Source organism: Dipodomys merriami, unplaced genomic scaffold (assembly GCF_024711535.1).
Source record: "Dipodomys merriami isolate MVZ:Mamm:240054 unplaced genomic scaffold, mDipMer1.0.p SCAF_3, whole genome shotgun sequence".
Taxonomy (NCBI): domain Eukaryota; kingdom Metazoa; phylum Chordata; class Mammalia; order Rodentia; family Heteromyidae; genus Dipodomys; species Dipodomys merriami.
The window spans coordinates 112,623,465-112,637,212 of NW_027204492.1; the positions used below are offsets into that span (position 1 = coordinate 112,623,465).

Genomic DNA, 13,748 nt, shown 5'->3' on the forward strand with positions numbered 1-13,748 from the left:
CTCACAGGCTCGGTTCCGGGTTCTGTAAGTGCAGGTATAAAGACTGCAGGTTCTCACTGGCATGGATGTCGGAACCGGGAACCTTCTCCACAGCAATTTGCATGGAGATGTTTGAAGGATCCCTCTCAGTTGATGCATCATCCTCTTTGAGTTGAAATCTCCGTTGCTTGCAGGGACCTAAAAATCTGGGGAAGGGCCGAGGAGGAAACACTATGAGCAACAGAGATTAAAAATCATGTGGAAACATCTAAGTAGGACAACATTCAGACTGGTAGTTTAGCTCACACCCTGAGGTGGGGGCCAGGCAAACAAGAGTCAATAGTTTATTTGCTTTTTTGTTCCTCAATCTCATTGGTCCGTCAGTAGCAGGCAGGATTCAGAAGACTGACTCATGTGCTTGGCCTTTCCCTCGGGGCTTTCAAATATTAGAGGCCTAAAGAAAAGATTCTCTTCATTCATACGAATAAAGCAACTGTTTATGGTCTCACATTCTAAAATTAAAAAAAAATACATGACTCCCTCAAGTCCCAATTAATTATCCAGCAGGGAATTGAATCAAAACAATCATTTTCTCTGCTCTGGACTGCAGAGAGAGAGAGAGAGAGAGAGAGAGAGAGAGAGAGAGAGAGAGAGAGAGAGAGAGAGAGAGAGAGAGAGAGAGAGAGAGAGAGAGAGAGAGAGAGAGAGAGAGAGGGAGGGAGAGGGAGAGGGAGAGGGAGAGGGAGAGGGAGGGAGAGAGGGGGAGAGAGAGAGAGAGAGAGAGAGAGAGAGAGAGAGAGAGAGAGAGAGAGAGAGAGAGAGAGAGAGAGAGAGAGAGAACAAGTCACATCCTGCCAAAATAGTCATGGGCGGTTTTGAAATCTAAGCTTATATATAATCGGTGACTCTTTGCCACTATTCGGTGTAACATGATGGTGTGGGTATATGAAGGATATGGACAAGATTATTATTTAATTCTCTCTCTGCTTCTTATATGCTCCCAATGAAAGTCTCAGAAGGCATGGTTCCTAGGGTGTTCATTATAGAATCCTTACAGTAAGGCAAGATTAACTTCCAACACTTTGCTACCAGCTCTCCACCCCTGCTCCGATATTGCTTCATCCACATTTCCTGAAACTCTCATCTCTGTACCAAGTGAACAAACAAGTTCTGAAATTAAAAATAAACTCTATTCTACATTCATTCCACTGAAGATTTTGAAATGCTTACAGTGATTATTTGCAATGCATTCAGAGAACTGCTTGGGATACCACTTGGGCAACCATAACTGCAGTGTAGCTGCAAGACTTCATAGCCTGGCTCTGCTGAGTTCTTAGCCACGTGTCCATGTCCATTTGTGTTTGTACCTGCACACCTGCCATGGGAACTTCAGTTTTTCCAATTTTTGTTGTCTCTTCCAGACTCTGCAGACATCCTTCCTTGAACCACACTCCCTCAATCTGTATTTGGTTAATTCCTGCCAATTCTTCAGGTGACTGACTCCAGATTCGCTTCCTTCTAGCTTGTCCTGATCATGTGACCACCAGGTTAGCTTAGCTCCCTTTTTAAAATTATAGTGTATATTCCAGTTGAATGAAAGTACCTAATCAATAATGTCCTCCCTAGATCCTAATCCCATGTGGTCTCTGAGGACAGTGTCTGTGTCCATTACACCTGCATTTCTTAGAGACACAGCCCCTTGTAAAGGATAGATGTTTTGTGGCTGGAACAGATGACGGAAAAGATACTGATCTTTATTGCAAGAACCAAGAACTATCATTCGGCTGCCAGCATATTCTGGAATGAAACAGTGTATGTTTAGCATGAACTGTATCACGTATAGTTGCAGTTCAGCAGAAGAAAAAGGGATTATATGAAATGAAGTGCTTAAGGTGGAGGCTTAATGTATAGTCTTAAACTTACTCAGGAATCTAGAACCAGAGGAACAGGAAAAATAGGCCAATGAACACTTTACTAAGAAGCTGACTCTTTCTATGACCTCCAACAGTACAAGCTATAAGAAAGCTTTCTGGAAAAGATGGTGTTAGATGAAACCAAATTATTCGCATTCAATGCCAAGATGCTACTCACGATATAAATGCAAAATATAAGAAAATAGAAAGTAGTTCTGAAGGACCTTTAATGTCCTTTCTTAAAGTCAAAAACATCAAACAATTGCAACGAGTCAAGTTTCCCTCTGGTAAATTTATTTGACATTAAAATGAAATTTCAACAACTGTCAAGAGATGTCGGGGAAATGCAGTTTATCTCTGAGCTTCCTTTGTACTCACTTCCATTCCTGAACAGACAGAATAATGCACAATTACCTTATGTACAACAGTGTACTGTTTTAGAAATGAAAAGGTCAGGCCCTTCTTGCCTCTCTAAATCTTGGAATCTACAAGGAAAAATATGTATTTCTCTCTTTTTAGTTCCCTTTGAAAAAACTGTGATAAAACATACACAATATTTACCATTTTAAGCAATCGTAATTGTACAAATGCAGGGACTAAATACATTTATTATATATAATATATATTATATATTATATATATATGCCATCTATACCCAAATATCCTCCACCATCCCTCCTCCCCATATAAACTCTCTATTCAGCAAATACAAGTCTCGTGCTTGGCGACTTCTGTTCTACTGTATGTCTCTGTGTATTTGCTTATTCTTGTTCCTCGTGTAAGTAGAATTGTACAATATTTGCTCGTCTATGGCTGGCTTATTTGCTTAGCATAACTGAACAGATCTCTTCAAGTTAAAAGCAATGACAGTCTCCATTTAGTGCAGTAAGAATATAGGGGCAAAGGCTCAAAGTTTTGAGGAGTGGCAGGGGAGTTGAAACAATTCAACAGGATGGGCCAAGGCAGAAGGACAGGGGAAGCTTCAGGAATGATGAGTACATAAGAGGATGATTCGTTCTCCAGGTCACAGAGGACAAACTGGGCGTGGAAACAGGCAGAACTTAGATTATTCAGTAAATGGTTGATTACAATGTTAAAGAGGTATGGGAACAATGAATAAAGAAGCCATTATTTTCTACAACCTAGTGGAGAAGAGTGACTTAGTAACTTCCAAAGAGACAATGCCAGGTACAGTATATAAGCAAGAGAAGGGGTGGACTGGTTCAGCCTTCCAAGTGAAGGTTGCGATAAGACCAGGCAAGGACATGCGTGCTAGCCACAGGAATTGTATAAACACAATGTCCAGAGCACAGGGCCCCGCCCAAGAAGGAGAATAGTGGATCTTAGGCTTGTTATCACTGGTTCTTGGAGAAGTCTGGCCTCACTCCTCAGCCAGTTCTCAGGAGAAGACTGAGGCAAGATTAAGCTGGCCTGGCAGGCTGGGGCTAAAAGTCAGGGCCTTGATTACACCATAAGGACCACCTCATACTCAGTAGTCACACTATGTGTGGACAGTGCCAAGACTGCTGGTCGATGACATCTGATCCAGAGGAAATATCTCCTGTATCCCTTCAGCTCTTTAGTGTTAGAGGCCCTGATGTCACCTGCACTCTTCCAATCATTCACAAAGCTCACCACCTAGTGGTGGACTGCCTGTAGTGGCCTGGAAGTCTAAATTGTTCCCCAGACAATTGCTGATCTTATTGTAGGGAGCAGTGACTCTACATACTTTCTTTTGCATCCTGTCGACAATACAAACAGAATTCCAAACCTGTTTTTGTTGTGTGTGCTCGTACTGGGGGGCCCTTGAACTCAGGGCCTGGCCACTGTCCCTTAGCATTTTGTTCATAGCTAGTGTTCTACTACTTCAGCCTCACCTACTTCCAGCTTTTTGATGGTTGATTGGAGATAAGAATCTCATCGACTTTTCTGCCTGAGCTGCCTTGGAATCACAATCCTCACATCTTGCCCTCCCGAGTAGCTAAGAGTAGCTAAGATTACAAGCATGAGTCACTAACGCCTGACTCTTGAACTCGTTTTTTGAAACCAAAGAGAAAGGAAGTCTAAAGTTCCTTCTCATCGTCCCATGTGTGCTATTAGTATTTTTCAGTGTGCAGAACAAGCAGAAACCTCAGGATGCAGTGGAAGGTGGGGTTAGATGAGATTTAAGATTGTTTTGGGAACTATGAATTTCCAAGAGTCTGGAAAGCTTTTGATTATATTCTGTATATAATGGTAAGCAATGGGTACTGATGACTGGTTGCAGAGCACAGGATGGATGGGGATAAGCAAGCCACAAAGTCAAGAAAGAGGAGAGTCTGTCAACCATCCTCCAACCAAGCCTTTACTCGTTTATTCTTTCTTCCTTCAAGATAAGAAATGAACATTGATTAAGTGTTGGTGAATAAAACTAAAACCATCCCATTGTGATGCTTGCATTCTAGTAGAGAGAAACAGATGAGAAACAAAAAACATAATAAAGAAAGCAGTTGTAGAGACCGTGTGAATATATTCAGTGAAAAGTAGAGCAGGATAAGGTGAATGTGGAGTGCTACTGGGGACAGAGTGTTGCATTTGGCCTCATTGAGAAGGTGAAATTTGAACAAAGGACTGAAAGAGGGAGAAAAGTCATTATATGCCTCTCTAAAGGAATGGTGAGGGAGGGTACTTGAGCTAAGACCCTGAAGTAGGAGCACATTTGGCACATTCAAAAGATTGCCAATATACTTGGAGTGAAGACAACCAGGAAGAAGATAAGTGGGGTCCAGAAGCAATGGATGAGAGATCGATTTGAGTTCTAGGCCATCATAAGTGATCTTTTTCTCAGGCAGGGTTTCTCAATCCTGGAGTTACTGACCAGAAGGTTGAGAGGGGATATTCTGCGTATAGAAGAATCCCTACTGGCTAATATTGGTTAGGGGCCTAGAGAACTTACAGGAGAGTTATGGTAACAAAAAGTGACTCCAGCTTGGTGCCAGTGGCTTATGCCTGTGATCCCAGCTCCTCAGGAGGCTGAGATCTGAGGATCACGGTTTGAAGCCAGCCCAGGTAAGAAAAACTGTGAGACTCTCATCTCCAATGGATCACCTCCAAAACTGAAAGTAAAGTTATGGCTCCAGTGGTAGAGTGTTAGCCTTGAGCAAAATGAAGCTCAGAGACAGTACTCAGGCTCTGAGTTCAAGCCCCAAGATTGGCACAACAGCAACAATGAAAAAGTGTTTCCAGCTATTGCCAAATGTTGCCCAGTAGAAGTGGGCTGAAGCTGAGAAGTAGAACTGTTCTAAGTGAACCGAGGAAATCTATTTTTTTGAGCAGAGGAGGAATAATCTGATTTACAATTTTATTTTTTTAATGCATTCATTTACTTAATTCGTTTTGGCAGTACTGAGGTTTGAACTCAGGTCTGGGGCTTGCTAGGCAGGTGGTCTACCACTTGAAGCCCTGGGCCAGCCTGCTGATTTACATTTTTAGATTACTTGATGTTACCTATGAAAAATCAGCTTCGAAGTAGTAGAGAAGTAGCTCAGTGTAGAACTCTTGCACAGCACTTGTGAGATCCCTGCTTAAATCTCCAGCAAGGGAAAAAAAATCCCATTTCCTCGGCAAGTATACAAGAGGCAATAATAAAGAAGAAGGTATTTTAGGATAATCCAGGGACATAAACTGTGCAGGTCACAGTACAGGTGATAAGATGTGCTTGGATCCTGGATGTGTTCTGGAGATATAGCTTATAAGATGTGAAAGAAAGGGGTTAAGGATTACTGAAAGATTCTTAGCCTAAGCAACTGGAAAGTTAGAGTTGCCATCAACTCTGAGAGTAAAGACAGTGGGTGAAACAGTTTTGGGGGTAGACAGGTTAGGTTGGGGTCATGCAGAGTTTAAAATGAAATTCCAGTAGTCCAAGTGAAAGACTATGAAGCAGTGAACTGGCAGTGCCAGTAGAGACAGACAAGGTATTTGTATTTAAGAGATAGCCAGTTTGATTTTGAGAATGGGTGGGATTAGGGAGAGATTGTTCTGGACACAATGACTCATGCCTATAATCCTAGCTGTTTGGGAAGCAAAGATTGGTAGGATCATATTTTGAGACCTCTTTGGGCAAAAAAAGGTAGTGAGACCTTATCTCAATAAATAAATAAGGCATGGTGGTAGGTATACATCTTTGATTCCAACTACACAGGAGGCCTGCATAGGAGGATCAAGGTTTGAGGCTGGCCCTAAGCAAAACCCCTAAAATCCTATCTGATAAAATGACTAGAGTGAAAAAAGGACTGGGAACATGACTCCAGTAATTAATTGCCTACCTAGCAAATATGCGACCCTGAGTTCAAACCTCAGTACCTAAAAAAGAAAAGGAAAAGGAAAAAAGTAGGTTTTTATATTTGGTGAAGAAGTAGAGGTATCGTGATTTTATAGCTGGAACGCTGTTGGTAGAATGAAAATGAGGAACAGACACTGGTATGAAAACCAAGGGAGGAGATGATTTGAAATGCCAGTGGGAAAGCCAGAAGGAAAGGGTTAGTAATGCATCCATCCTGCTCAGGAGCCATCACAAAGTTAAAGACCAAAGGAAGATCCCTCCCTGTATAAGTTACAGGTATACTACAAAAGAAGTATTAAAGATGCCAAGGGAGGTGCCTGTGACTTATATCTGTAATCTTAGCAACTCAGGAGGCTGAGATCTGAGGATTGTGATTTGAAGTCAGCCTGGGTAGAAAAGCCCATGAGACTCTTATCTCCAATTAACCACCAAAACCACTAAGGGATAGTGCTCAAGTCCTGAGTTCAAGCCCCAGGAGTGGATCACACACACCCACAATCCACACCTCCCCCACCTCTCCCTCCATCCCTCCCTCACCCCTGCCCCCCCCCCCCGTCAAGATGCTAAGAGATTGTGAGGGAGCAAACAGTCAAAAAAGGAACAGAACCTGGAATATCGGAGAAAAGGAGGGTTCTAGGAAAATCCAAATAGACAGAAACTCAATTTGGCATCACTAGCCACAAAACTTACAACAATATATGAGGGATTTAATACTCAGGTCTAATTCTTCTGTTAAACTCAAGGAAATGATTTATTGAGTTAGTTATGTATAGCTCTCTTGCTGAACTCAACATAGCTAAGTCTGTGAAACCATAAATAATAGTTTAAGCATTAAACATAGCATATAACAATAGACTACCACACATTACTATAGTTCCTAAAAAATAGCTTATGTTTAAGTTCGTCCATAAAGATATATCAATGGACTCAGTGTGCCACCGGAAACTAAGCTTTGTCATGCTATGCACTTTGCTATAGCTGATTATTTAAATGTATATATAAATTGTTATATATAAATAATCTTGGATTTTCCTGACATGTTTCTTACTTGTTGTTTTTCAGACATAGAAAGGTGTGGAAAAGAAGAAAATTGGAAACCCCTTAAAGAATCATTTGAAAACTGTGTGTTTACTATAACAAGTAGCTTAAACTCTACCTCATTAAATTATTTGTATCTATGCAAAACAGATAGCAAAATAAAACAAACTGTACTCAGACTAAAAGTTACAACTGCATTGAAAGAAATTCCTTGGTTCCCATCAGATTGACCCTTCATTTTCTTGCTTCTTGCTTTCCAAAAGAAGATCTTTTGCAATTCCCTGAAATCTAAAATAGAGATGATGTTGCCTTATCTTGATAAGAAAGCTTAGCTTCCTCCTGTCACCCATTTCTTCTCTAGGAGTGTGATCCCAATCTGAGATATTTCAAAATACAGGTATAATAATTGTTCTGTGCGCTACAACTATCTGCCCCAGTGTGGCCATGAGAGTAATACATTTTCTTCTTTTCATCAGATTTCAAAAATGCTCACAGTGGCTTGTTTACTCACAATCCACTCAAACTGCATTTTGTTCCAGTTGTGAGTGGTGACAGACTTTTGCCTAGCTTCAGGGAGAACAGAGCAGTAATATGCGGGCACACACAACGGTATCCTTGCTGCTTTTGATCTTTCAGCAAAGGTGAGTCTTGGTCTAGGTACTGATTTTAAAGGATCTGAGAAAAGAAAGGAAGACCTAAAAACAAAACAAAACAAAACAAAACAAAACAAAACAAAACTCCAAAAACCAAACCAAAACAATCTGAAAGGGCCTCCATTTCCAACAGATCCATGACCCATCTGAAGAATATAGGGTTATTTCTCTCCATATTTTGAAAGAAAGGCTTTTAAACAGCAGTGTGGAGATCATTCCCATTATCAATCAGTGAAGAAAGTGGAGAAAGAACTAATGTGGTTTTCAGTGGCTGAGAGAACAAGTTCTGAAGTATATACATATAAAATTAACACTTGGTATCTCTCAAACTTTCCCAGGGGAAAATACATGGGAGGGGAGAACACACATTAATATTCATATTTTGCCACTAGCCACTAAACAGATGTGTTTAAGGATGAAAGCCACAAAGAACATCAGCTTCCAACAAGTTTGCATTTGGGGGGTTCCTCTTCTTCAGCTCTTAGAATGGGACACAAAAACCAAAGGGCCAGGAGAAGAATTTGGGGAGTGGAAAAAAAAAAGCTCAGATTTCTCCACAGGCACAGCTGCGATGGTGATCCCTACCTTGGGGGTGACTATGAGTCTGTCCCCAGTTCCTGGCACCGTGGGGATGGGGGTGGGGAAGAAGCACAATGCAGTGCTCAGTGAGTTCCAGCTTACTGCGTGCCTTGGTTTCTGGAACTGTAACTTAAGATTTGTAGCCTTTACCCTGGTCTGCAACTGTTTCAGAGCAGGCTGGACTTGATTAGATTCATTCACCGCTGGCAACATGCCCTCTGAAGTACTTGGCCTCGTGTCCCCCACAAATTCTCTGGGACAGCTATTTTCTGGTGAAGTGCAAAGGACTGTAGTAGAGGAAAAGGGCTAGGACAGAGAATACGAAGTCCTTAAGTAGGCCCTCTTTAATCTGGGGCGCTCCCCGGGAACTCAGGAAATACTTGTAAACCCAACAGCTGCTGGGACTTGGACACCAGGAGGGGAGAGTCGTGGAGAGTCGCAGCCTTCTTTGGAACTGCCCGTTCCGGCTCCAATAGGGAGATCCCACTGCACTAGGCAACCATCCTTACCTGAGGGTTTTCTTACGAGTACTCACTCAGCTCACAGCCCGCTAGTCTCTCACGACCCGGGACTTGCGCTCGGCAATCAAAGCCACGCCCCACAAGCCCGAGACCTGCCTCTTCCTGGAGGCCACGCCCCCCACCAGATATTAGCAGGCTCTACTGCAGTCTCAGAACTTCAATCCTGGCCACACCCTTCCCACCTCAGCCACGCCCCTTCGCCCCTCACCACGCCTCTGGGCTGTACTGCCAAATCATTCTGTCCCCCTTTCTCTGCCCATCACTCTGCTTCCCTTTCCCTGCCCACTGCCAGCCACATTCATGGGGTGAAATCAAGACTGCTAACCCAGGAGCCTCGTCTAAAAAGTGACTTTCCTATTTACACTTTCTGGGTAGCTGATGGGACAGGCTCGTGACAAACTGGTCCACTCGAGCAAAATGGGAAACCCAATTGGAAAATTAAAGCTAAAAGGAGCAGGGGCATGGCTAACGTGATAGAGCTCCTGCCTGGTTAGCAGAAAGCCCTGAGTTCAAAAATCTGTACCGCCAAAAAGTGACTTTCCTAAGGTTTCTCCTGTCTCCAAACAGAGTGATTTGTGGTAGGTACAGGTGACTCAATCCGGAAACAAATAATGAATGTATTTTTTTAATCCAATTTACTCAAGCTTCTAAACATCCTTTGAACTTGAATTGCGGGTCCATGTGTCTTCCAGCCAGTTTTCATATTTTTTAAAACCAGAATGGTTTTTTTTTAGCCGATCCTAAAAGCTAGGCAACTGTGTGGAGTAAGTAGAATCCTCTGTTGCCTGTTGTCTCTTCCAGGTGAGTTTTTCTAGAAACCCAGTACCCTCTTGATAAGACATGTCTCAACATCACCCCACTTACACTGATTCTGATTATGCTCTGAGAATACTCTGTTCTTGTTCCCATTAACAACTCTGCACACACACACACACAGATTATACATCCAGAAATCTTGGAATAGAGACTTCTGGGAGAAAAGCACTCTCCTTTAGCCATTTGAGTGGAAAAAAAAAAAGACAGGCCACAACTTGGGTTTTAACAAAACAAAACGATGAGAAAGTAAAAGTGTGGTAAGGGAGTTGATAGGTTAGAAAAGGCTTGGTAATCACAGGTCTTGGTGTCATTAATGGGGTATTTTGGGTCAGCCACTGTTAGGCATTTTTATAATCCTTTATAAAATCTTTCTTGTATGTATGCTGTTTAACATGAATAAAAAAAGTCTCCTCCACTTTGTAAGCATCAAGATTTTCTGCATATAATTCTTCATAGGACAGCAATAACAATTTTACATTCATATATTTTACAATTTTTATTAGCATATGTTTGTGGTAGAATTTTTCATTGTAACATTCCCATACATATAATGTATCCTGATAAAACTAATCCACCTCTTTCACACTCCTTTATCTCCTTCTTCTATCGTTAAAACAATTTCAACAGATTTCACAGTTCTGTTTTCATGCATGCAAATTAGCTACTTCGATTATATTCATACTCATTTACCCCCACAATTGGCCCTCCCCTTTCCTGCTGAGGATCATACTTTCATTCTCTTTTACCTATTCATCTTTCCCTTGGAAACACTGGCAACATAGTTGAGCTAGAAGGAACACAGAGAAAATAATTTTCAACAAAATGTTTTTATTCAGTTCACTCCGACCTTGACTCTGCCTTATTTAAATAAGATGTTTCAAATGTAAGTCATTTCTTCCCCGTACAATAAACAAACATGAAATGGGACCAGATACGGCTTGAATACGTTACAGTGTTCATCTTAATGTAGTTAACATATAACTGATCTTTTACAAATGATTTCAGGAGCTTACAAAAAAAACCCAAAGGAATCTAGGAAAGAAGACTTTTTAAAGAGAAAATAAAGCCATTAGTAATAAGATATAGTTAGTGATAAGTACTTAAGTAAGCAAACCTGAACTTTCTCTTTCTGAACCAAGAGGAAAATACCCTGGTAAATGGTGAGCCAGAGATTTGACTTTAATGTGTCGATAGCAGGAGAAAAGACAATCATTATAAGTTATTTTTAGTTCTCATAAATAAAGGACAAGACTTGGTTTGATTGATTTTTTGAAATTATCTTTAGGTATCTACACAAAGGAATTTCACAGAGAACTTAAAAAATTAAACCCTCAAAAGATCCTCAAAGACCAACAACCTGGCTGGGAATGTGGCTCAGTGCTAGAGCGCTTGCCTTGCATGCACGAAATCCTGGGTTTGATTCCTCAGTACCACAAAAACAGCAAAAGTCAGAAGTGGCACTGTGGCTCAAGTGGTAGAGTGCTAACCTTGAGCAGAAAATCTCAGAGACAGCACCCAGGCTCTGAGTTCAAGTCCCACCACCAAACCAAAAAAAAAAAAAAAAAAAAAAGAAAAAAGAAAAAGAAAAAAGAAAAAGAAAGAAAAACCACAACAACCCAATTAATAAATGGGCTAATGAGTGAAATAGAATCTTCTCAGAAGAAGTAAAAATGGCCAATGGGCACAAGAAGAAATGCTAAACATGTCTGGCCATAAAGTAAATGCAAGTCAAAACATCATTGAGATTCTACCTCACCCCCATTAGAATGACCATATTTAAAAACAACAACAACAACAAAACAACCCAAGGACATGTTTGAATGATTTTTGAGATGGCTAGTTTTTTTTTATTACCAAGAAAAAGTCCTAAATCCTCATGAGGATACTGTAAGCAAGAAATAAATGTCCCAAAGAATTACACATAGTTCCCTTCAGAGTAAACTGTGGTTTCTATCACAAAGCACACTGCATTAAATCAGTTCTACAAACTCTACAAATTTCCTTGTTTAACTGGGTACACAAGTTGTAGAGCAGCACACACTGGCTTACTTCAGTGCAGCATTTAGATCACTATTTCTCAGGATGGCAAGTAAGTTTCAATCTGAATCTCAACTCTGAACCATGTATATTAGCTACTGGAATAGACATTCTTGTGAAATTCTGTGGCTGAATCTAGGCTCAGAAGAAAAAAGTTCTATGTAGGTTGACCCAATGTAACAATGAGATGTATAAGACACTATGTAGAAAACGAACTTTACAACTTCGTAGGGGCAGCGGAGTTGGAGAGGTGGGGAAAAAACAAAGGAGGAGGTTAACAACGCTCAATAGGAAATGTACTCATTACCTTACTCATTTAACTGTAACCCCTCTGTACAGTATTTTTACAGTAAAAATATATACAAAAAAAAAAGAAAAAAGTCCTATGGATTAACAATGCCTGTCAAGAATAGGTGACTGGCTACAGGACAGACTCTATTGGACATCTGTCATTTGTATTGATAGAAACCCTGTATGAAGTAATTTAAAGTCCTTCAAAAGTATTTATTATTACAAGCATGATAGTTCAGAGTCACTGTTATTAAATAAAATAGAAGGCCAGAAAATTTGAGATGTTAAATAATTCATGTTGTATGTGTCAACCAGGAGTAAAATAATTATTCAATGTTCTGTTATGAGATCAACAGCATCTAACCAAAGCCATACATGGCCTAATGCCCCCTTCATCTCTTCGAAAAGCCTGACAAAGGAAATTCATTTGGGCAGGGCTAAACACATTTGTGCAAATTCCAAGAGTCAGCCAAATTAGTGATTAAAAGATCAAAAATCCTACCTCCTTCCTCAATGTGTGGCTGTGAGAATCTTAGCTCAGAAAAAACATGTATTATGTACCAAATCATGGAAAAACTCCAATATAATGGTCCAGAAACAGTGTACATGTTTGAATATCTGGGAGGAAATACCAAAATATTCAGTATAGTCTTGCATTTACTCTATGTGACTAATTCTGACTTATTGATGGGTATTTATTCACAAAATGTGACAGACAAGATACTTATGCACTCTGTATAAGAAATCATCTTTTTAATCCTCACCATAGGAAAATAATGTTGGCAAAATTACATTCACTCAAGTCTGTGTGAGTTAATTTTTATTTTAAAGCAGCAGTGATTAACTTTTCCTGAAGTAAAAACAATGTTAGCCTGTGGAAAAAAATCAAAGTTCATAGTGGTTACACTATTAGTTAACCTATAAAATTTTGATGAGGCTTTTGAATGTACTAGGTTTATAAGGTATTTTCATCTTAAATTGGCATAACATATAAGGATAGAGACAAAAATATGAAAAACCTAAATGTCTTTGTTTATGCTAGAAGCTGAATTCTTTTCTTTCTGGCCAGGAGGTTAAAAAATGTAATAGAACCCAAGACACTTCATTCTGAATAGTTTTAGGCTTCTTGAAGCTCCAGTTTATGATCAATTAAATCATATTCAAATATTCATGGCTACCTAGTACCAGGGGTTCTCACATATAATCCTAGTGGCCTGAATATATACACAAAGGAGCCAAAGTCATACTAATAGAGATACAGCCACTATGGAGAATAGTATGGAAATACCATGTTTGTTATAGCACTATTTAAAACAACGAAGTCTGGTGCCCATCAACTGGTGAATGGATAAAGAAAATATGGTGCCTGTACACAATGAAATATTGTACATTCACTGAAAAGAATGAAAACATGTCATTTGCAGGAAACATATGGACCTGGAGATGATCACATTATGTGAAATAAGCTAGACTCAGAAAGACAAGTAGTCCCTCCCCCACAGTGTAACCCCTGCTTTCACTATATTTGATGTCAGTATAACTTGTGGAGATGGGGAAAAACAAGTCGTTTAAGGATACAGGTGGACCTGTTGCAACAATG

General features: G+C 40.2%; 1 protein-coding gene across 5 annotated transcripts in view; it reads right to left on the reverse strand.

Moving 5' to 3' along the window:
• Ca5b (carbonic anhydrase 5B) overlaps positions 1-13,748 on the reverse strand; it is a 67,200-nt gene that overhangs the window by 19,599 nt on the left and 33,853 nt on the right. For 2 of the 5 annotated variants that reach the window (XM_070040826.1, XM_070040830.1), the window contains one exon: positions 6-185. In XM_070040826.1, the coding sequence (XP_069896927.1) occupies positions 6-141 (136 nt within the window). In that variant the 5' untranslated portion in view covers positions 142-185. Of the gene's footprint in view, positions 1-5; positions 186-285; positions 498-8,992; positions 9,075-13,748 lie in introns of those variants that run through there. The other 3 variants (XM_070040827.1, XM_070040829.1, XM_070040828.1) reach the window with 3 other exon arrangements.